At 39.1% G+C, this 25,796-nt stretch overlaps 1 protein-coding gene across 1 annotated transcript in view; it reads right to left on the bottom strand.

Annotated features, from left to right (window-relative positions):
* The window catches only part of LOC114229025 (vascular endothelial growth factor receptor kdr-like), a 677,074-nt gene that overhangs the window by 470,305 nt on the left and 180,973 nt on the right, over window positions 1-25,796 (bottom strand). Inside the window, exon 3 of the mRNA XM_054714449.1 lies at window positions 23,654-23,874. Coding sequence (XP_054570424.1) covers window positions 23,654-23,874 — 221 coding nt within the window. The remainder of the gene's footprint in view (window positions 1-23,653; window positions 23,875-25,796) is intronic.

Below are 25,796 nucleotides of genomic sequence, written 5' to 3' on the forward strand. Positions count from 1 at the left end.
GGGGGAAGAGGTCATGGGCAGTTGGCCAGCTGGTTCTGCCCCCTGGTCAAACTCCTCGTCAAACTCCTGCCGAGGGGACAATTTGCATATTAGCCTTTTATTATATAGGATATCATAGACTGGGTGGCTTATAAACAACATACATTTATTTTTCACAATTCAGGAGGCTGTGAAATTCAAGATAAAGCCACCAGAAGATTTGGTGTCTGGTGGGAACCTGCTTCCTGGTTTATAGATGGCCAACTTCTTGATGTTTCCAAACATGATACAAGGGACAAGGGAGCTCTCTGGAGGTTCTTTTAATAAGGTACTACTCGCATTCATGAGGGTCTGCATTATTTCCAGCCCCATGTCCCCAAACATTTGAGGAGTGCAATTATATAGCTTCCAACTTGCTGTGGTATCCAGTTTTCCTCCTTTCCCTGTCTATTCCCAAGCTCTGGACCTCTCCTCACAAGGGCATGGGAAGTATTATTTGCTGGGAAATGTCATCTGGTAAGATTATATGAGGACCTGTGGCAGTAGGAAATAAGTCTGCTTGAGTGAGATTTTGGAATAAGGAGTCCCAGTTTGAAGAGGCACTTAAATGGAAGAGGCCCTATTCAGCCATTTCCCACTCTGCAGGGGGAAAGCTAATGAGATTTATATTGAATCAAGCTCTTTTCTTAGAGAAAAGTCTAAGTGTGATATTTGTTAAGATGTTGGTTACTAACATTTCTGAGGTGTATCTTGCATGGACTATCCAAGAGAGAACCTATCTTATATAATAAAAGGCTAATATGCAAATCGACCAAATGGTGGAATGACTGGTCGCTATGATGTGCACTGACCACCAGGGAGGAGATGCTCAACATAGGAGCTGCCCCCTGGTGGTCAGTGTGCTCCGACAGGGGAAGTGCCACTCAGCCAAAAGCTGGGCTCATGGCTGGCGAGCACAGCTGCAGTGGTGGGAGCAGGCTTAAGCCGGCAGGTGGACATCCCCCCCAAGGGTCCTGGACTGCGAGAGAGTGCAGGCTGGGCTGAGGGATCGCCCCTCCTCCCCAAGTGTATGGATTTCATGCACTGGGCCTCTAATATTCAATAAGAGGTCGGTATATAAGATATATAAGAAACACATGCAGCTTAATAACAAAAAAATTTAACAATGTGAATTTAAAAAGGGCAAAGGACATGAAAAGATATTTCTCCAAAGAAAACATACAGATGGCCAACATATATAATGGAAAGATATTTAACATCACTAATCATCAGGAAAATTCAAATCAAATTCACAATGAAATACAGTATCACAGCAATCAAAATAAGTATTATCAAAAACTCAGTACATAACATATGTGGATGAGAATGTGGAGGAAATGGAATCCTTGAGCACTGATTGTGGGACTTCCCAGTGGTGCATCACCTACAGAAAACATTATTGAGACTCCTTTAAATACTAAAAAATGGGGGGGGAGGGTGGCAACCAAATAGGCAGCAGTGTTGTGCATCTCCTCCTAGGGCCAGGCCAGAAAAGCAACTAAATCGGAAAACATCCACCCAGAATTAACAAATTAGACACAGCAGAGGAGACAATTTTCAATAAGGTAGGGCAGAGGATGCCTAGAGAAAGCCACATGCCAGCCATAACCCAGGTAGAACTACCACTGTACCCCAGCAGTGAGTGGTGCAGTACCTCCTGGCAGGCTCCCAGGGGTCTGCAGTGAGTGCACACCTTTAGAGTGAGCTCCCACACCAGGCCTCCTCAGCATCCCACTGGGACCCAGCATCCTAGGATTCAGCTCCAAGACCCCACATTGAGTGCAAGCCAGGGGGAACCCTCTACCCCATCCCCACCTGGACCCCAGAATCATACTGCTAGCCTCACCCAAAGCCATCTGGTACTCACTCCACCCGCAGCACCAGGAACTGCTGGTGGGACAACCTGGAGCAACCCAGAGCACACCACAGGGGAGTTCTGACAGTGCTACCCTGAGCAACCTGCACCCGCTTAACCAAAAGCATAGATTCTTGCTGCCTGGGTGACCTGGAGTAACCCAGCATGTGCCCAATTCAGGCCACAGGGGAGCTCAGACTGAGCAACATAGGGCAATCTGCCCCCGCTCCACACTGAGGAGGGGCAAACTGGAGCAACCTAGTGAATGTCTCACTCTGGGCAAAAAGAAAGTGGAGATTGTGTGACCCAGAACAACCTGCACCTGCTTCTCCCCAGCCCCAGGGATAGTCCTACAGGGGCTACCCATTGCAACCCAGCACACATCTCACTCTGGGCTATAGGAAAGTACTGCCAGAGTGACCCAGAATAGCTGGTGAACCCAGCCAGGGTCCAAAGGACTACACCATAAGTGTGCGGCCAGAGGGATCTAGGGTGCCACCCTGCCATATGTGCTGGGCTGAACAATGAACTGAATGCCAGAGGGCTCTGGGTCCTTATAGGGAGTTACACAACAGAGGAACTGTGCACATGCTCCCACCACCCTGAGCATCAGAAGCAGGCAACCGAGGAACCAGATCAGTGGGAGAAGGGAATACAACTCAGAGAAGGGATAATAAAGGCGGGAGACTCAAGGCAGACCCAGCCTCTGAGCTAATAATTTCTGGACAATTACCCTGTTAGGGTCTTAAACCTCTCAAACCCCAAGCAGGGTGCCAAAAGCAAAAAAAAACAAAAAAAACAAAAACAAAAAAAACAATAAAACTGGGGAGACAAAGAAACAACCCCAAATGAAAGAAAAGCAGGCATCGCCAGAAAAAGAACTAAATGAAACAGAGGCATGCGCTATGTCAGGAAAAGAATTCAGAGTAAGGGTGATATAGTTCATAAATTGGATGGATGAGAAAAGCAACAACTTACGTAAGTATAAAGGGGAAATAAAAAATGATACAGATATAATAAAAAACATGATGGAAGGTTTCAACAGTAGACTAGAAGAGGTAGAGGGCCGAATTAGTGGGTTAGAAGATAGGGCAGTGAAACACATCGAATCTGAACAGCATTTGGAGGAAAAAATTAGAAAGCAGGAGGAGAGTCGAACGTAGCTTTGGGACAACATGAAATGAAGTAACATACGTATAATAAGGGTGCCAGAAGTACAAGAAGAGGAGAAAGGATTAGAAAACTTATATGAAGAAATAATGACAGAAAACTTTCCTGATTAGGGGAAGAAAAAAGTCACAAAAGCACAGAGAGTCTGCAACAAGATGAATCTAAAAAGATCCACACCAAGACACATCACAATTACAATGGCAAATGTTAACAACAAAGAGAGGTTCTTAAAGGCTGCAGGAGAGAGATAGGGAGTTACCTACAAAGGATTGACCAACAGATTATGAAATGATTTCTCAATAGAAACATATCAGGCCAGAAGGGAATGGAATGAAGTATGCAAAGTGATGCAAAGCAAGGGTCTGAATCTAAGAATACACTATCCAGTAAGGCTATCATTCAAAATTGAAGGGGAAATCAGGAGCTTCATAGAAAAAAATAAAAGGCTAAGGGAGTTTATCACTACCAAGCTAGCAATGCAAGAAATGGTAAAGGGACTGTTGTAAAAAGAAGAAATAGAAAGGGAAGAAGTAACACAGGCATAAAGAATAGAAATGGCTAGAAACAAGTATCTATCAATAGTAACTTTAAACGTAACTGGGATAAATACTACAATCAAAAGATATAGAGTGGCTGAATGGTTAAGAAAACATGACCCATATATATACTGTCTAAAAGAGATCCAACTAAGAACAAGGGACTCACACAGACTGAAAGTGAAGGGATGTAAAAATAATTTTCAGACAAATGGAAATTTTAAAAAGCTGGGGTAGCAATATTTATATCTGACAAAATAGACCTCAAAGTGAAGGCCATGACAAGAGATAAGGAAGGCCACTTCATAATACTACAGAGATCAATACCACAAGAGGATATAACTCTGGTAAGCATCTATGCACCTAATGCAGGAACACCCAAATACATTTTTTTAAAAAAAAAACTTGCAGAAGATATCAATGGAGAGATTGACAGCAATACAATCATAGTATGGGAATTTAATACCACATTGACATCACTGGATTAGAGCTCTAGACAAAAAAACCCCAAACAAACAAAACACAAACAAACAAAAAAAACAACAACAAAGAAACAGCACTCCTAAATGACTGACTAGATCAAATGGACTTAATTGACATCTTCATAACATTGCAACCCAAAGCTACAGAATATACATTAGTCTCAAGTGCACATGGGGCATATTTGAAGATAGACCACATATCTGGAGACAGGAAAAGTCTGATTAAATTCAAGAATATTGAAATCATATCAAACATCTTCTCACATCACAATGGAAAAATATTCTAAATAAACTAAAATAAAAGCAATAAAAAATTTAAAAACCTGGAGGCTAAAAAGTGTGTTATTAAACAATGATTGGGCTACCAAAGAGATAAAAAAAAAAAAAAGAAATCATCCTGGAAACAAATAATAATGAAAAAACAACAATCCAAAAATCTATGGGACACAGTGAAAGTAGTCCTGAGAGGGAAGTTCTTAGCATTACAGGCCTACCTCAAATAAAGAAGAAAAACTGGTAATAAATTACCTAACTTTACAACTGAAATAATTAGAAAGATAGCAACAGGAAAAGCCCATCGTTAGCAGAAGGAAGAAAGTAAGAAAGATCAGAGCAGAAATAAATAGCATAGAGACCAAAACAAACAAACAAAAACAATACAAAAGATCAATGAAAACAAGATCTCGATCTTTGAAAAAATAAACAAGATTGACGAAACTCTAGCCAGGCACACAAAGAAGCAAAGAGAGAGGACCCAAATAAAATCAGAAATGAAGGAGGTGAAATAACAATAGACCCCACAGAAATACAAAAGATTGTAAAAAAAAAAAAATACTGTGAACAACAACTCTATTCCAACAAACTGGTCAACCTAGAAGAAATGGACATATTCCTAGTATAATAAAACCTTCCAAAACTCAATCAGAAAGAATAAAAATATCTGAATAGACTGATAACTATGGAGGAAATTGAAGCAGTAATAAAATAACTTCCAGCAGAAGATGTTGGCTGGCAGGACAGAGGTGAGGGAGAGGAAGTGAGTGAGTGAGGGTATGAAAGGAGAGTGTGTGGATGTGTGTGGTGTGTGTGTGAGTGAGTGAGGGACAGTTAAATCCCCGTAGGAGCATCAGGGGCTGGCAGACCAGGTTCTCTTGGACAAGGAGAGACTAACACCACTGCGGGCACTCCTTGGACTGCGGGACTCCAGCATGGAGCCCACACCATCTTGAAGGGGAAAATGGCCTTTTTTAGGAACTCATCAGCACCAACAACCAGACAGGCCTTGGAACTGCCCCACAACACAGCAGCTACTCCAGCCAAAATCCTGCTACCCCAGCTGCAGAACCACGGACCCTGAGACCTCCATCTCCAAGGGTGCACTACTCAGCAGCAGTAAGTGTAACCTCCCCCTCCCCAGCAGCAGAACTTTGGACAACACATTCCCGCGTTTCCAATGCACAGGCATTCAGGGCACACCACTCCATAGGCAGTGCCTGGGAGCCACTGGGAGCCCCCATGGGTGTTATTTTGTTCAGACAAGGGCGCACGGCCCTACAGTAGAAATTGTGAGCACCCTCTTCCTAAATAACTGCCCATGGACACCCTAGCTGTGCAACTTCTGTTCCAGGGCCCCTCAGAGTGCCTCAGAGCTCTGCACAGGCAAAGGCACCTCCACAGATATGCATTTCCAACAGGCAGGCCTCCTGAGCCCAATTATCCACAGCGTGCTCAGGGGAGCAGCTGTGAGACTCTGCTGGGTGTGATTCTGCACAGAAAAGGGCACACTGCCGTGCAGTAGAAATTCTGAATTTCCTCTTCCTGAATAACTGCCCACATTCACCCCAGCTGCTCAACCTCAGTGCCAGGACCCCTCAGAGTGCGCCAGAGCTCTGCGCTGGAAAATGCACCTCCACAGATGCCAATATCCAACAGGCAGGCACCCTGAGCCCATCTACCCACAGGGCACTCTTTGGAGCCACGGTGAGCACTCTCTTGGTGTGATCTTGGACAAACAGAGGCACACTCCCTGTCCCCCCTCCCCAGCAGTATAAATTCTGAATTCACTCATCCTGGATACCTGCCCACAGGCACCTCAATTACGTGGCTACATTGCCAGGGCCCTTCAGAGTGCTTCAGTGTGTCTTTCAGGCAAACTTACCATGGGTGCCCCTGTGAGGTGCCACAAGGAGTGAGCGCCTATCCACCACAGGTGCAGCAGCAAAAGCTGAGAATGCCCACCCCACATCTACATTACTCTGGACACCAAAGTTATGCCTTTCCAGAGTGCAGGCCCCCTGAGGCCCATCACCCCAACAGGCAGTTCCTGAGAGCCACTGTGAGACCCTGCTGGGCAAGCATGATTTCAATTAAGGGTGCAAGACAGCAAAAATTGGGACACTCCCCTCCACGGCTGCTGACTTCTAGACACTGCAGTTTTGCCTCTCAAGCTCACAGGCCTACATCAAGAGAACCCAAATAGCTCAAGTAGGGAGCTACACTAGATTACCAAGCCCAGGAGAACTGAGAGATTACACCAGTAGCACCATCCCCAAAAGAACCTGGGTAGCAAAGCAATAGGATATACAATTAAAACATTACAGGAAAACATTGGAAAACAAAAAAGCAATCTCCAAAGGAAAGAAAAAGAGGAATCACCAGAAAGGGAGTTAAATGAAATTGAGGATATCAGCTTATCAGAGAAAGAATTCAGAGTAATGGTAATAAGGATGTTTAAATGGCTGATGACAAATACACACAACTCAATGAGAATTATAAGGAGCTGAATGAGAATGTTGCCAACATGAAAAGAAACTGAGATTAAGAACGACATAGCTGCAATAAAGAACGCAATGGATGGCTTAAACTGTAGACTAGAAGAGGCTGAGGACCGCATCAGAAAATTAGAAGACAAGGTAGGAAAAAACACACAAACACAGCAGCAACTGGAAAGAAAACTTAAAAAGCAAGAGGAGAGCCTAACGGAGCATTGGAACAACACAAAATGAAACGATATTCGCATAATATGGGTACCAGAAGGAGAAGAAGAGAAGCAAGGAATAGAAAACCTGTTTGAAGAAATAATGACAGAAAACTTCCCTGATATTGGTAAGAAAGAAAACATGAAGTCCAAGAAGCACATAGAGTCCCAAACAAGATGAACACTAAAAGACCGACACCAAGACACATCATAATTAAATTGGCAAACACCAATGACAAAGTAAGAATCTTAAAGGCTGCCAGAGAGAGACAGAAAATTACCTACAAGGGTTCTCCTATTAGAATGCAAAAGGATTTCTCAACAGAAACACTCCAGGTGAGAAAAAAATGGAATGAAATTTACAAAGTGATGCAAAGCAAGGGACTGAACCCAAGAATACTATACCCAGCAAGGCTATCATTCAAAATTGAAGGTGGAATCAGGAGCTTTACAGACTAAAAAAGGGCTAAGAGAGTTTATCACTACCAAGCCCTCAATGCAAGAAATGCTAAAGGGACTGCTGTAAAAAGAACAAAGAGAAAGGCAAGAAGAAACACAAACATTAAGGGAAAATATGACAACAAACATGTACTTGTCAATAATAACATTAAACATAAATGGATTAAATGCAGCAATCAAAAGACAGAGGGTAGCTGAATGGATAAGAAAATATGACCCATATATATGCTGTCTGCAAGAGACCCACCTCAGAATGAAGGATTCACACAGACTGAGAGTGAAGAGATGGAAAAACATTTTTCAGGCAAATGGAAATGAGAAAAAAGCTGGGGTTGCAATACTTATATCTGATAAAATAGACCTCAAAGTAAAGGCCAAAACTAGAAATAATGAAGGCCACTACATAATACTAAAGGGAGGAATTCAACAAGAAGAGATAACTCTGGTAAACATATATGCACGCAATTCAGGAGCACCCAAATACATAAAACAACTTCTGGGAGATATCAAGGAAGAGATTGATAGCAATACAGTCATAGTAGGGGACTTTAATACCCCACTGACACCACTGGAAAAATCAGCTAAACAAAAAATCAGCAAAGAAACAGCAATCCTAAATGACACACTAGATCAGATAGACTTAATTGACATCTTTAGAACATTTCACCCCAAAGATACAGAATATACATTCTTCTCAGCTGCACATGGAACATTGTCAAGGATAGACCACATATTAAGACACAGGAAAAGTCTCTTCAAATTCAAAAAGATAGAAATCATATCAAGCATCATCTCAGATCACAATGTTAAAAAACTGGAAATCAAGTACAATAAAAACAATTCAAAATATCAAACACTTGGAGACTAAATAGCATCCTATTAAACAATGACTGGGTTACCAGAGAGATCAAAGAAGAAATAAAAAACATCATGGCAACAAATGACAATGAAAACACAACAATCCAAAATCTATGGCACACAGCAAAAGCACTCTAGAGAGGGAAGTCCATAGCTCTATAAGCCTACTACAAAAAACAAGAAATAATGGTAATAAATTATCTAACCCTACAACTCAAAGAGTTAGAAGGAGAGCAACAAAAAAAGCCCAGTGTAAGCAGAAGGAAGGAAATAATAAAGATCAGAGCAGAGATAAACGACATAGAGACCAAAGAAACAATACAAAAGATAAACAAAACCAAAGTTGGTTCTTTGAAAGGATGAACAAGATTGATGAACGTCTTGCCAGGCTCACCAAAAAGCAAAGAGATAGGACACAAATAAACAAAATTAGAAATGAAAGAGGAGAAATAACAACATACCCCATGGAAATACAAAGGATTGTTAAAAAATATTATGAACAACCCTATTCCAACAAACTGGACAACCTGGAGAAATGAACATATTCCTAGAAAAATATAACCTTCCAAAACTCAATCAGGAAGAATCTAAAAATCTCTATAGGCCAATAACTATGGAAGAAATCGAAGCAGTCATTAAAAAAAGCTTCCAGCAAACAAAAGCCCAGGGCTCAGACAAAATCCAACATCCATTCTTAATAAAAACTCTCAGCAAGGTTGGAATAGAAGGATCACAACTCAACATAATAAAAGCCATATATGACAAGCCCACAGCAAACATCATACTCATTAGGCAAAAACTAAAACCATTTCCCCTAAGAACAGGAACAAGACAGGGATGCCCACTCTCACCACTCCTGTTCGACATAGTACTGGAAGTACTAGCCATTGCAATTAGACAAGAAGAAGAAATACAAGGCATCCAAATATAAAAAGAAGAAGTAAAGCTGTTCTTATTTGCAGTTGACATGATATTGTACATAGAAAACCCGAAAGACTCTATCAAAACACTAATAGACTTAATAAATGAATTTGGCAATGTAGCAGGATACAAAATTAATGCCAAGATATCTTTGGCATTTCTATACACCAAGAGTGAACTTACAGAAAGAGAGACTAAAAAAGCAATCCCATTCACCATCGCACCAAAAAAATTAAGATACCTAGGAATAAACTTAACTAAGGAGGTAAAAGACCTCTACTCAAAAAACTACAGGACAGTGAAAAAAGAGATAGAGGAAGACATAAATAGATGGAAGAGCATACCTTGTTCATGGACTGGTAGAATCAACATCATTAAAATGTCCATACTACCCAAAGCAATCTATAGGTTCAATGCACTCCCCATTAAAATACTAATGGCATATTTCACAGACCTAGAAAGAACTCTCCAAAAATTCATCTGAAATTAGAAAAAGACCCCAAATAGCCACAGCAATCCTGAGAAAGAAGAACAAAGTAGGAGGGATCTCAATACCAGATTTCAAGCTGTATTACAAAACCACTGTTCTCAAAACATCCTGTTACTGGCACAAGAACAGCATATAGACCAATGGAATAGAATTGAGAATCCAGATATCGACCCAAACCACTATGCTCAATTAATATTTGACAAAGGAGGCATGAACACAAAATGGAGTCAAGACAGTCTCTTCAATAAATGATGTTGGGAAAATTGGACAGATACATGTAAAAAAAAATGAAACTAGACCACCAACTTACACAATACACAAAAATAAACTCAAAATGGATAAAGGACTGAAACGTAAGATGGGAATCCATAAATATACTAGAAGAATCCACAGGCAGAGAAATCTCAGACATATGCTGAAGCAATTTCTTCACAGATACCACTCCTAGGGCAATGGAAACTAAAGAAAAAATAAACAAATGGGACTACATCAAAATAAAAAGCTTTTGCACAGCAAAAGAAACCATCAACAAAACAATAAGAAAGCCCACTCTATGGGAAAGCATATTTGCAAATGTTTTTACTGATAAAGGTTTAATCACCAACATTTACAGGGAACTCATACAACTTAATAAAAGGAAGATAAACGACCCAATAAAAAAAAATGGGCAATGGAACTAAATAGATATTTTTCAAAAGATGACAGAAGGAAGGCCAAGAGACCTATGAAAATATGCTCAAAGTCACTAATTATCCGAGAGATGCAAATCAAAACGACAATGTGGTACAATTTCACACCTGTCATAATGGCAATCATCAAAAAATTAACAAACGAGAAGTGCTGGCTAGGATTCGGAGAAAAAGTTACCCTCGTGCACTGCTGGTGGGAATGCAGATTGGTGCAGCCACTGTGGAGAACAGTATGGAATTTCCTAAAAAAACTAAAAATGGAACTCCCATTTGATCCAGTAATCCCACTTCTAGGAATATATCCTAAGAAACTAGAAACACCAATCAGAAAGGATATACACACCCTTATGTTCATAGCAGCACAATTTACAATAGCTAAGATTTGGAAACAGCCTAGATGCCCGTCAGCAGATGACTGGATCAGAAAACTATGGTACATCTACACAATGGAATGCTATGCTGCTATAAAAAAGAAGGAATTTGCAGCAGCATGCATGGAACTGGAGAGCATTACGCTAAATGAAATAAGCCAGTCAGTGAAAGAAAAATACCACATGATCTCACTCATTTATGGATAATAAAGAACATTATAACCTGATGAACAAAAAGATAGATACAGAGGTAGTAAAGCATCAAACAGACTGTCAAATTATAGCGGAAAGGTTGGGGAGGGGTCGGGGAGATAAGAGATCAACCGAAGGACTTGTATGCATGCATATAAGCATAACCAATGGACGCAAGATACTGGGGGGTGAGGGCATGTATGGGAGTGGGGTTCGGGGGTGGCAATGGGAAGATATGTACACATGTAATACCTTAATCAATTAAAAAATAAAAAAATGATAAAAAAATAACTTCCAGGAAACAAAAGCCCAGGGCCAGATGGCTTCACAGGGGGAGTTTTACCAAACATTCAAAGAAGAACTAAAACCTATCCTCCTCAGACTATTCAAAATAATCAAGAGGAAGGAAAACTTCCAAGCTCTTGTTTGTTTTAAGGACAGCATTACCCTAATCCCCAAACCAGATAGAGACACTACAAAGATAGGGAATTACAGGCCAATATCTCTGATGAACATAGATGCTAAAATCCTCAGCAAAATCATAGCAAAATGAATCCAGCATTATATTAGAAAGATCATACACCAAGACCAAGGGGATTTATTCCGGGGATGCAAGGATGGTACAATATCCACAAATCAATAAATGTGATACATCAGATAAACAAATGGAGAGTCAAAAATCATATCAATTTATGCAGAAAGAGCATTTGACAAAATCCAACAACCTTGCTTGATAAAAAATCTCAACAAAATAGGAATAGAGGGATCATATCTCAATATAATAAAAGCCTAATATGACAAACCTACAGCCAACATCTATACTCAATGGGCATATCTAAAACTATTTCCTCACAAAACAGGAATAAGACAGGGATGCCCACTCTCTCCATTTCTGTTTCCCATACTACTGGAAGTGCTAACCATATTGATCAGAGAGGAAGAAGAAATAAAAGGCATCCAAATTGGAAAAGAAGTAAAACAGTCATTATTCACAGAAAACATGATATTGTACATAGGAAACCCTAAAGACTCCATCAAAAACACTACTAGACCTAATAAATGAATTTGGCAATGTAGCAGGATACAACATTAACACCCAGAAATCTATGGCTTTTTTATACACCAATAATGAACTCACAGAAAGAGATACAAAAAAGAAAATTCATGTTTACCATTGCATCAAAAAAATTAAGATACTTAGATGTAAATTTAACTAAGGATGTAGAAGACCTGTACTCAGAAAACTATAGGACATTGAGAAAAAGAGATAGAGGAAGATATAAACCAGTGATGGTGAACCTATGACACGCATGTCAGCACTGACACATGTAGCCATTTCTGATGACACGCGGCCGCTGAGACGGCCACATGCCAAGGATGAAACATTTGCGAAATAATGTTTTTTCCACAAAGTGACACACTACCCGAGTTATGCTCAGTTTTTTGGCGAAGTTTGACACACCAAGCTCAAAAGGTTGCCCATCACTGATATAAACAAGTGGAAGAATATAACATGTTCATCAATTGGTAGAATCAATATCATAAAATGCCCATACTACACAAAGCAATCTATAGATTTAATGCAATCCTCATTAAAATATCAACAGCATATTTCACAGACCTAGAAAAAACTTTTGAAAAAATCATATGGAACAGAAAAAGACCCCTAATAGCCACAGCAATCTTGAGAAAGAAGAACAAAGTTGAATGGATCACAATACCAGATATCAAGCTATATTCGAAAGCCAGTGTTCTCAAAACTGCCCAGTACTGGCACAAGAACAGACATATAGACCAATGGAACAGAACCCAGAACCCAGAAATTGAACCAATTTCTGTTATGCTCAATTAATATCTGACAAAGAAGGAAAAGGCATAAAATGGAGTCAAGACAGTCTTTTCAATAAACGGTGTTGAGGATATTAGACCGATACATGCAAAGAAAAATGAAACTAAACCACCAACTTACACCATACACAAAAATAAACTCAAAATGGATTAAGGATTTTAACGTAAGATGGGAAACCATAAAAATCTTAGAAGAATCCACAGGCAGCAAAACATCAGACATATGTGGTAGCAACATCTTTTCTAATACAGCCCCTAGGGCAATGTAAACCTAGGAGAAAATAAACAAATAGGACTACATCAAAATAAAAAGCTTCTGCGCAGCAAAAGAAACCTTCAACAAAACAACAAGAAAGCCCACTGCATGGTAAAACATATTTGCCAATGTCATCTCTGATAAGGGCCTAATCTCCAAAATTTATAGGGAACTCATACATCTTAACAATAGGATGATAAACAATCCAATCAAAAAATGGGCAAAGGACTTAGACACTTTTTAAAAGTGGACATACAAAAGGCCAAAAGACATATGAAAGAAAACATGCTCAAAGTCACTAATCTTCTAAGAGATGCAAATCAAAATGACAATGAGATACCACCTAACACTTGTCAGAATGGCTATCATCAACAAATCGACAACCAACAAGTGTTGATGAGGTTGTGGCCAGGGAGAAGTCACTGGGGGAAAAAGGAGACATATGTATTACTATATGTAATACTTTAAACAATAAAGAATATTTAAAAATCTAAAGAAAAATAAATATACACCATAATATAATTCTTACATCCATTGCACCTAACAACAACAACAAAAATAAATAGTAAAAGGAGAGAGATAGAAGAAAAACATGGTGGCCATATGGGCAGATCTGTCATGCACCTCATCCCCGGGTCAGACTGTAAATGCAACTAATTGAAGAACATTCACCTGGAATTACCAACTGAGGTCCAGCTAAGGAGGAGACATATCAAAGGATAGGAAACACCTGGAGATCCGTAGGAAAGGCGAGGTCGAAAGATGAGTTGACAGGCTCCCAAGGGCCACAGAGGAGAGAGAGAGAGAGAGAGAGAGAGAGAGAGAGAGAGAGAAGGGATTGCTGGGCTATGGGAAATGTATTACCTCAAAGACAGAGTCAGGCAATCCAGGCTGGGCTCCACAGCCCCAAGCATGACCCAAGTAACATTTGCAGCTACTTATCCAAGGCTTTGGTGCAGGGAGGGAGGCGCGTACTTGAGGTGCCTAAAGAGAGGCTGGAATTGGGAGCATTGTGGGGCAGGTGGTGGGGGTGACTTTGAAAAACAGCAGCCAGGAGCATTTGGTCATAGGCCCCCAATGGCCATTTTTTTCTGAGAGGAGCTGGCCGCTCCCAGGAGCTGCAAGGCAGGAAAAGAAAAAACTTTGCCCTAGGTGATACAGCCTGTCCCACCATCAGGAGCCCTGTATGTCACATCCTGCATTTTGACACCTCTTCCGAGTAAACAAAAGCATAGGCCAAGCCTACAGGTTTAAACAGTTTTGGGAATCCCTCAGTGACTTGATTGAGGGAGGGGCATCTGCCCACTATCCTGAGAACCAGACTCCTACTTTTCCCACATGGGATAGATGATAAAACTCCAGGTTTCCTGTAGGCCCCACTGGTCTCCATACAAGTATCTCTGTCCAGTCAAGGGCCACTCATGAAGGAGTAGCTCTGGGACAAGGAAACACACTCACCATATTCCCTGAAAGCTAAACAGCATCTCCCCCACCTAAAGCCCTTTCAGAAACAGACTTTTGAGTGATTAAGATTGACAGCTGGCTAGCAGGAAATGGCAGGCAGAGGCAGAGGTTGGGAACCAGGGGCAGTTTGCTAATCCAGCCCTGGGCCCAATGCTGATAACAAACCTTCTTTACAGGGCAGATTGGCCCCTACTGCTTACAGCCAAGGCATTTGGAGACAGACACAAATGGTGGATCACTGCATATCTTGGAGCTTCAAGCAGGTTGCTAAAAGCCAAAGGATAGTACCTGACAGTAGTTAGCACCTAAGTACCTAACAGGAAGACCAGAATTGGCAGAAAGAACAGAAGAATGGAATCCAAAGCAAGCTCCCATGGGGCAGTAAACTGGACTGAAAGGAATGCTACTTCACTTATTTTTGCCTTCTTTTCTCTCTTTTTTTCCTCCCTTTTTCTTCTTTTTTCTCTTTCTTTTCTTTTTCCCTTTTTACAATTTATCATATCTATGTGCTTTATTGATTTGTTATTATTCTAGTCTCTGTTGTTTTGTTCATATATCTAATTTTCCTCTTCCCTTTTCATACTCAATTTTTTTCTACTACTCATTTTTTTCTCTCTTTTCTTTCTCTCCTGCTTTCTCATCTTTTTTTCTTTTTTCATATTTTAGGTCTATCTGCTTTTTCCTCTATTTTCCTTTTCAAAAAGTTTTTTTCTTGCCTTTTCATTTCTTTTCTCCCTTCCTTATTTTAAACTGTTTTCCTTCCCCTATTCCTCTAATTCTTTATTCTTATTTTCTTTATTTCAACTCTGAATCTACATGTTCCATCCTCCTTTTTTGTTGTTCTTTATTTGAACATTTTTGTTTATTTATTTTTTGTTCTGTTTTGTTTTATCTTCATATTTTTCCTTTCTTTCTTTTTTCTACCATTCTTGCTCTCATTTCGCTTTCTTAGTTTTCTCTTCTCTGATAGTTGTTTTGTTGGTGCTGTAAGGATCTTGCATATGTTTTGTTGAGTTTCTTCTGTTTTGTGTTTTGTTGTATTATATTTTGTTCTGTTCAGTCAGCACCTCCACAACAGCTCGCATGATGTGATCAGGGGTGAGCCACATAGTCAGACAGCCTGAGAGGAGACTCCATCCATGAATGTAACAATAATATTCAAGAGCCAACTACAACAGGAGAACACAAATAACTCAAGTACGGGGCTTTCCTAGAGCACCCAGCTTAGGATATCTGAGACTGCACCACTGGGTCCCATAAAACCCCTACTGCATAAGTACACTCCACAAAATCTGGGAGTCATAACAGTTTGATCTAATAAATAGAAATGAAAACAAAGGAATAGGAAAAATGGGGAGAAAAAGAAAACATCAACTGAGAGAAAAGGAGGAATCACCAGATAATGAACAAAATGAAATGGAGGTAAACAATTTGTCAGATAAAGAATTCGGACTAATGGTAATAAGACTGCTCAAACAATTCACTGAGAACTATAAGCAACTAAATGAGAATTATAAGGGTCTTAATGAGAGCTATACCAACATGAAAAGATAGCTTGAAACAATAAATAAGAATCAATTGGAAATGGGGAATGACATAGCTGAAATAAAGAACACCGTGGAAGGGTTCAATAGTACACTAGAAGAAGCTGAGGACTGAATCAATGAATTATAAGACAAGGTATTAAAAAAAACACACACCACATATAAATTTAGAGTAGCAAATGGAAAATAATAAATTAAAGAGCAGAAGGAGAGCCTAAGGGAAGTTTTGGAAAATATGGAATGTAACAACATTGGCATTATAGGGGTACCAGAAGGAACAAAATCTGAGAAAGGAATAGAGAACTTGTTTGAAGAAATAATAGCAGAAAATTTCCCTAGTTTGGTGAACGAAAAAGTCACTCAAGTTCAGGAAACACAGAGAGTTCTGATCAAGATAAACCCCAAAAGACCCACTGCTAGGCACATCATAATTAAAATGACAAACATTAAAGACAAAGAAAGACTATTAAAGGCCATAAGAGAGAGACAAAAAGTTACCTACACAGGAGCCCCTGTTAGACTGTAAGCTGACTTCTCAATAGAAGCACTGAAGGTCAGAAGGGAATGGCATGAAGTATACTAAGTAATGAAAACTTAGGGACTGAGCCTAAGACTACTCTATCCATCAAAGCTATCATTAAAATCAAAGGTGAAATAAAGAGCTTCACAGACAAAGAAAAGGGAGGGGGAGGGAGCTAAAAAAAGTTTATTACCACTGAACCAGCACCGCAAGAAATGCTAAAAGGACTATTTTAAGAAAAAGAAATAATGAGAAAGAGAATAACACAAACATGAAGAATAAAAATGGCAATAAATATGTACCTATCAATAATAACCATAAATGTAAATGGCTTAAATGCTACAATCAAAAGACATAGGGTAGTTGAATGGATAAGAAAGCATGACCCATATATATGCTGTCTACAAGAGACCCCTATCAGAATAAAGGACTCAAACAGAATGAAATTAAATTAATGGAAAAAATTTTTCCAGGCAAATAGAAAAGAAAAAAAATTGGGGTAGCAATACTCATATGTGACAAAATAGACTTCAAAGTGATGGCCATAACAAGAGATAATGAAGGCAACTTCATAACACTAAAAGGATAGAAAAAAACAGGAGAATATAACTCTGGTAATCATATATGCACCCAACATAGGAACATCCACATATATAAAACATTTTTCAGGGGACTTCAAGGGAGAGATCGACAGCAATACAATCATAGTATGGCAGTTTAACGCCCCACTGACACCACTGGATACATTTTCTAGACAAAAAAATCAACAAGGGAACAGCAATCATAAATGACACTCTATATCAGATGGAATTAATTGAAATTTTCCAGAAAATATCACCTCAAAAGGACAGAATACCCATTCTTCTCAAATGCACATGGGATATTTTCAAAGATAGAGCACTTGTTAGGATACAAACTAAGTCTCTACAAGTTCAAGAAAATTGAAATCATATCAAGCATCTTCTCAGATCAAAGTGGCATGAAATTAGAAATTATCTACACTCAAAACATTCAAACACATGGATAATAAATAGCATGCTATTAAACAATAGATTATCAAAGAGATCAAGGAAGAAATAAAAACCATTGTGGAAACCAATGAAAATGAATACACAACAATCCCAAATCTATGTGACATAGTGAAAGCAGTCCTGAGAGGGAAGTTCATAGACTACAGGCCTACCTCAAAAAAATAAGAAAACTGGTAATAAGTTGTCTAACCATAAAAAGATATCTTAAGAGTAAAAAAGAAAAGTCCAAAGTAAAAGGAATTAAATAATAAAGGTCAGAGCAGAAATAAATGGCATAGAGAGTAAAAAAATAATAACACAGAAGATCAATAAAACCAAGAGCAGAGCTGGTTCTTGAAAAACATAAACAAGAGTGATGAACCTAGCCAGACTTATCAAGAAACAAAGAGAGAGGACCAAAATAAACAAAATCAGAAATGAAAGAGGTGAAGTAACAACTGACCCCACAAGAATACAAAGGATCGTAAAATAAATACCCTGAGCAACTATATTCTAACAAACTGGACAACCTGTATGAAATGGACATTTTCCTAGAAAAATACAATCTTCCAAAATTCAATCAGGAAGAATCAGAAAACCTGAATAGGTTAATAACTACTGATGAAATTGAAGCAGTAAAAACAAACAAACAAACAAACAACAACAAAAAACTTCCAACAAACAAAAGGCAGACAGCTTCATAAGGAAGTTTTATCAAACATTCAAATAAGAACTTACACCTATCCTCCTCAAACTATTCCAAAGAATTCAAGAGGAAGAAACACCTCCAACCTCTTTTTATGAGGTCAGCATTATCTTAATTCCAAAACCAGCTAAAGACACCACAAACATAATTACAGGCCAATATCCCTGATTAACATAGTTGCTAAACTGCTCAACAAAATATTAGCAAACTGGATCCAGAAATACATGAAAAAGATCATACACAATGACCAAGTGGGATTTATTCTAGGGATGCAAGGCTGGTATAATATTCTCAAATCAATAAATGTGAGACAGCACATAAACAGATTCCAAGACAAAAATCACATGATCATATCAATTGATGCAGAAAAAGCATTCTACAAAATCTAATACCCTTTTTTGGTAAAAAACTCACAGCAAAATAATAATAATAATAATAATAATAATAATAATTCAATCAATCAACATAAATATAAATAGGGGAAAAAACACTCTCAGCAAAGTGGGACTAGAGGGATCATACCACAACATAATAAAAGCCATATATGACAAACCTACAGACAACATCATACTCAATGGGCAAAAACTAAAACCATTGCCCCTAAGAAGAGGAACATGATAGGAATGCTCACTATAACCACTTTTGTTCAACACAGTATGGCAAGTCCTAGCCATAAGGCATCCAAATTGGAAAGGAGGGAGTAAAACTGTCATTATTCACAGATGACATGATATGTACTTAGAAAATCCTAAAGTCTCTATAAAAAACTACTAGATTTAATAAATGAATTTGGCATGTAGCAGGATACAAAATTAACACCCAGAAATCTATGGCATTTTTATATACCAACTAGAGGCCTGGTGCAAGAAATTCGTGCATTGGGGGGGGGGGGTTGTCCCTCAGCCCAGCCTGAACCCTCTCCAATCTGGGACTCCACAGGGATCTGGCCTAAACCTGCAGTCAGACATAGCCTCTCACAATCTGGGACTGCTGGATCCTAACCACACGCTTGCCAGCCTGATTGCCCCCTTACTGTTCCCCTGCCAGCCTGATTGATGCCTAACTGCTCCCCTGCAGGCCTGGTCGCCCCCAACTTCCCTCCCCTGCAGGCCTGATCACCCACAACTGCCCTCCCCTGCCAGCCATCTTGTGACAGGCATTTTTTGACCATGTGGGGATGGCCATCTTGTGACAACATAGGGGCAACCATCTTGTGATGATGTGAGGGTGTCACGCGAGGGTGCGGGGGCCACCTAGGCTTTTATTAGTATAGATAATGAACTCTCAGAAAGAGAAACTAAAAAAACAATCCCATTTACCATTGCAACAAAAAAATTAAGATACTTAAGGATAAATTTAACCAAAGAGGTAAAAGACCTGTACTCTGAAAACTACAGGACATTGAAAAAAGACATAGAGCAAGGTATAATCAAATGAAAGAATACACCCTGTTCATGGATTTGTAGAATCAACATCATTAAAATGTCCATACTACCAAATGCAATCTATAGATTCATTGAAATACCAATGGCATATTTTACAGATCTAGAACAAACACTACAAAAAATTGTAGGGAACCGCTAAAGACCTGGAATAGCCATAGCCATCTTGGGAAAGAACAAAGTTGGAGGAATCACAATACCAGATAACAGTTTATACTACAAAACCACCGTACTCAAAACAGCCTGGTACTGGCACAAGATCAGGCATATAGATCAATGGAACAGAACAGTGACACCATGAATTGACCCATGCTGTTATGCTAAATGAATATGTGACAAAGGAGGTAAGAGCATCCAATGTAGTCAAGACGGTCCCTTCAGTAAATGGTGTTGGGAAAATTGGACAGGCACATGCAAAAAAAAAAAAAAAGGGAAACTAAACCACCAACTTACACCATACACAAAAATAAACTCTAAATGGATAAAGGACTTAAACATAAGACAGGAAACCATAAAAATACTAGAGGAATCCACAGGCAGCAAAATCTCAGACATCTCTCGTAGCAATATGTTTACCAATACATCTCCTGGGGCAAAGGAAACTAAGGAGAAAATAAATAAATGGGACTACATCAAAATAAAAAGCTTCTGCACAGCAAAAGAAACCATCAGCAAAATGAAAAGAGAACCCAGTGTGTGGGAGAACATATTTGCCAATGATACATCCCATAAGGGGTTAATTTCTAAAATATGTAGGGAACTCATACAACTTAACAAAAGGAAGACAAACAATCCAATTAAAAATTGGCAAAGAACCTAAATAGACACTTCTCCAAAGTGGATATACAAAAGACCAAGAGACATGAAAAAATGCTCCAAGTTGCTAATTATTAGAGAGATGAAAATTAAAATGACAATGAGGTATCACCTCACTCTTGCTAGCATGGCTATAATCAACAAATGATTAAGTGCTGGTGAGGATTAGAGAAAAGGGAACCCTAGTACACTGCTGGTGGGAATGCAGACTGGTGCAGCCACTGTTGAGAACAGTATGGAACTTGCTCAAAAGTTTAAAAAAGGAACTCTCATTTGACCCAGTGATCCCACTTCTAGGAATAGAAATCAGAAACACCAAACAGAAAGAATGTATGTACACCTATATTCATAGCAGTACAATTTACAATAGCTAAGATGTGGAAGCAGATGAACAGATAAAAAACTGGTACATTTACACAATGTAATACTATGAAGTTGTAAAAGAGAAAGAACTCTTACCATTTGCAGCAGCCTGGATGGACCTGGAGAGTATAATGTAAGCAGAATAAGCCAGTCAGAGAAATATAAGTGTCACATGATCTCACTCATATGTGGAATCTAATGAACAAAATAAACTGATGAATAAAATTGAACCAGAGACATAGAAGCATGGAACAGACTGACAAATTTCAGAGGGAAGTCAGGGGTGAGGGGGTGGGAGAGGAATGATTAACCAGGGAGCTTACATGCATATATGCATAGTCCATAGCCACAGGCAATAGAGTGATGAAGGCCTGAGAGGGGTAGGTATGGGTTGGAGGGGGTCAATGAAAAAAAAAAACAACAACAACCACACAAACAAAGAAGACATCTGTAATAGTTTCAACAATAAAGATTTTTTTTTTAAATCTAAAAGTGGATATACCATTAAATCCAGCAACTCTACATTTCTTTGGTATATATCCAAAGATAATGAGAACACTAATTTGAAAAGTTATAAATGCCTCTATGTTCATTGCAGCATTATTTACAACAACTAAGATATGGAAGAAATCTTGGTGTCCATCGAATTATGAATGGATAAAGAACATGTGACATGCAATGGGACATTACACAGCAATAAAAAGAATGAAATATTGCCATTTGTAGCAACTTGGATGGACCTAGAAGGTATTATGCTAAATGAAATAGGTCAGGCAAGACAAACAAATACTGTATGGTTTCACTTATATGGGAAATCTAAATCCAAACCAAAACAAAGGAACAAACAAAACAAAACAAAAACAGACCTTTAGAAACAGACCAAAGGGATAGTTACCAGAAGGCAGTGGGTGGGGGATAGAAAAAAAGAGGAAGAAAATATAGTCAATAATACTGTGATAATTTTGCACAGTGACAGATGATTCCTAGAATTAGTGGGGTAACCACATTGTAAGGTATGTAAATGTCAAATCAATATAGTGTACATTTGAAACTAATATAACCTATGTTATATTATATACCAATTGTACTTAAATTTTAAAAATATTTAAAATTTCAGATCACAAAGCCTCATTTCTAGTAATTATTTATTTTAAGACTCCAGCTCTCAGAATACAAGCCAAGCCTAGAAGGGTCTTGCATATACCGAGGCTTATTATCCTCATATTGTCCCCTATTTGGGTCAGCAGCATGATGTCCAGGGGGTGTGAGTTGGGAGAATGAGGACGTAAACTTTTCTGAAGGCCCACAAAAGGGAAGTTCAGGGAGAACAACATCTCTAAGAAGAGCTTTCATCTTTATGATCTGAATCAAATCTCAAGAGCTTCATATTCAATTCCAAATGTGAGTGAGGAGTCAAGCCAACAAGACTTCAATCTTTATCCCAGTTTGAAGTGAGGATTAAGAGATGGCAAGCAAAGAATGGGACCCTAATTCCTTACTCTAGCACTCTAGGGCCCCCCAAAATTTATCCCATCATTTCTATTTCAGCCTATCTCCTTGTCAACATACTGGTCTTCTGGCAGGCTGGTATGCACCCTGAGCCTTAAACATCCCTGGATGATGATATGTATTTATTGTACCATTTCCCTTTCAATACCTATTACCTCCCCACCCACCTTTCCCTGGGATTTATCATAGAGCAGTGGAGGTTGTTCCATCATTTCTTTTGCATGACAACATAGGGTTTACAAAATGTTTTCATATATTTTATGTAGTGCCTAGTAATTGTAAGGCATTGCATTGAAAGGTTTTATACACACAAAAAACAAACAAACAAACAAAAGAAAGGTTTTATACATATCACCTCTAATGCTTATGAAAAGCCTTCATTTTATAGATGAGGAAACTGAGAATCATAGAGATTAGTGACTTGTGCTAAAAAACAGTGGAGTCAAGACTACAGCTGTTTCCACCTCATCCTAATCCTTCATACTATAGTCCTTTAGACCTACTTAACCTGTGTCGGAATCCCAGAAAGACTGTGGGTTGGGATTTAGGTCTTCTTCAGGGCCAACCTTGCTGCTTTATAGAGATGGGTTGCCAATTAATGTATAAGAAAGTGAAAATATGGCTCAGAGAGAGATGGGGTATATAAAAGGAGCAAAGAAAACAGGTTTCTGAAAGGCATTTACTGTGCTCTCAAGAGGAAATAATAATCCAAAAGGAGCAATAATCCAGCTCCCAGCACCATAGCCACAAGTCACAGAAAGTTCTGGAAAGGAAATTCAAATGATAAGAGCCTTCCTGATCATCCGGAGGTAGAGGAAGATCAAAAAAAGCTTGCCTGTAGCTTGTCAGTGACATGTGCTTCTCCACAGCCACTTCCTTTCACATACCACTGGTAACTACTTGAATTTTGAACAAATCATATTATTTTTCTTGTATCATGGGGTCAGAGATCAAGAACTTCATCTTTGTAAAAAAAGGGGGTGAATAGTAAAACTGGATGTCATTAACAAAATTTCACAGCAGAAGGCCTGTTCTTGCTCTACTGTCCTCAGAAAAGCACTCCAACTTATTCCAAGCTTACCTGGGGTTTTATGTATCTAGACATCCAAAAAAGAATGCAAAACCCTTCAGTCCCAAAGCAGGAGGCACTCACTCACCTTTGACATACACATACACGCTGGTCTTGCCATTAGGATCCTTGATGTCAGCGACATCCTTGTAGCTACATGTGAAGTATCCAGTGTCACCAGCTTCTGTGTGGAAGATGGTGAGCTGGTTGCAAGTAACAAGGGGGTTGTCAGAGCAGGGGTGTTCCAAGATGCGGGCCCGACTCCCTGCAGACCCAATGCCCCAGGTCCAGGTAATGGCAGCCAATCCCCTGAAAATACAATGCAAAAAAAAAAAAAAAAAAAAAAAAAAGCTGAATCAGGTATGGTAGTGGCAATAAAGAAGTAATGTTGCTCCAGCTCCCAATCTGATTTCTGAAGGAAGAGTTATAAAATTTAGTTCCCAAGGAAAAAAAAAATGGCACAGAGGATTAGAAAACCTAGCTATGGGCATGAGAAGCTGAAACAGTGAGTTAAGGGTTTGTTGTTTTCCTTCTCCCTGTCTCTCCCAATATCTTCTCATTTACTCAATCTATACACCCAGCTCAGTTCTCTTCATCAATGCATTGGCTCAGGAATATTTAACATTAAACATCTAAAGGCAGAGGGAATGACTGAGTTAAGTTGTCCTTTCTTGGTTTATTGATTATACTTGGAAAATGAGAACACCACAACTCAGGGAGGTAAAGGGCTTTGCCCAGAATGTTGTTAGCAGGACCCAAACTCAAAGTCATATGTACTAGGTTCCAGTCTAGGTTTTTATTTTTCAATTATACCTTCTTGCCTCATGGAATTTATAAGACATTTTTGGCAAATGCGTTGTAAAAAGACATGTGGCTGGATTACCTCTCCCTGCACTTTGTGGGAGGGAACCAGGGACAAAATTAAGTTTAAATTTATTGTATATCTTCCAGGTACAGACAAAACAATAGAACTCTATATCTTTGTCTCAATGACAATTATTTTGTCCTTCTCCCACTTTCTCATAACAAGAACCTGTGGCACAATAATTGAAAAAAATGCAGAGAGGACAAAAGAACCTGCATATCAAGTCTCAGCATTTACCATTGTTTAGTTACTAGTATGCCAGCCCTCAGCATAAGTAGAAGACAATGGAAATTGGGGGCAGGATGGAGTCAGATTTGACTCCTGTTCTCATGTCAAAGACATATACCCTTCCCCATATCATATATCATCTCCAGCATTCATACATTTGCTAGAACACTGTTTATCATGACCCATAAATTCACTGAAGTAAAGAGAATGTAAACCATGAAGTTGTGTGGGGAGCCATTGCTCACCTTGAGTACATTTTTCAAAAGCAATGCATTTTAAACCATTTTTGAAAAGATAATATATTACCATGATTGTGGTTAAGACTATTAAAAAACAAAATGGGGAGTTATAGACAAGACCAGGAATTAAATAGAGAACAACAGTATAGATACTGCCCACATTCTAACTCCTTATGCTCTGGCTCTTGCACCCTCCATTTACTGTCCACTACCTACCACTGGAGTCTCTGTTCTTATTTGAATGATGATCTCTTTATGGTATGTCCAGCTTCATTCTGGGGTCTTCAAATAAACTATGTGGCCTAAAAACCAGACAGCCTAAGAGAAGGTGTGTACAGATTGAATTTTGCCCCCCACAAATTAATATGTTGAAATACTAACCCCCAGAACCTCAGAATGTGATTATATTTGGAAATAGATAATTAAGTTTAAAGGATGCCTTTTGAGTGGGCCCTAATCCAGCATGATTAGTGTCCTTATAAGAGAAGATTAGTACACACAGATACCAGGGATATGCATACACAGAGAAAATATCATCAGAAGCTACAATGAGAAGGCAGCCATTTGTAAGCCAAAGAAGCAGGCTTAAGAGAAACAAAATCTGTTGATAGTTTTATCTTGAAATTCTAGCATCTAGAACTGTGAAAAAAATGAATGTATGATGTTCAAACCACCTACTATTGGTTATTTTGTTGTGGCAGCCCTAGCAAACTAATAGAATCTCTGAACTGTTATCAGCTCCTATATGAAATTCTATTGTTTTTGTTGGGCTTTGGATCCCATGAAAAATTGTTCCTAGAGTTTTCATTTCCTGACACTTATCTGCCTTGCTTGACTGGAGTCTCATACCTTCCCCTTAGACCCAACAACATTACTGATCTTCTGATTTTTCACCCCGT

Source organism: Eptesicus fuscus, chromosome 1, assembly GCF_027574615.1.
Source record: "Eptesicus fuscus isolate TK198812 chromosome 1, DD_ASM_mEF_20220401, whole genome shotgun sequence".
NCBI lineage: Eukaryota > Metazoa > Chordata > Mammalia > Chiroptera > Vespertilionidae > Eptesicus > Eptesicus fuscus.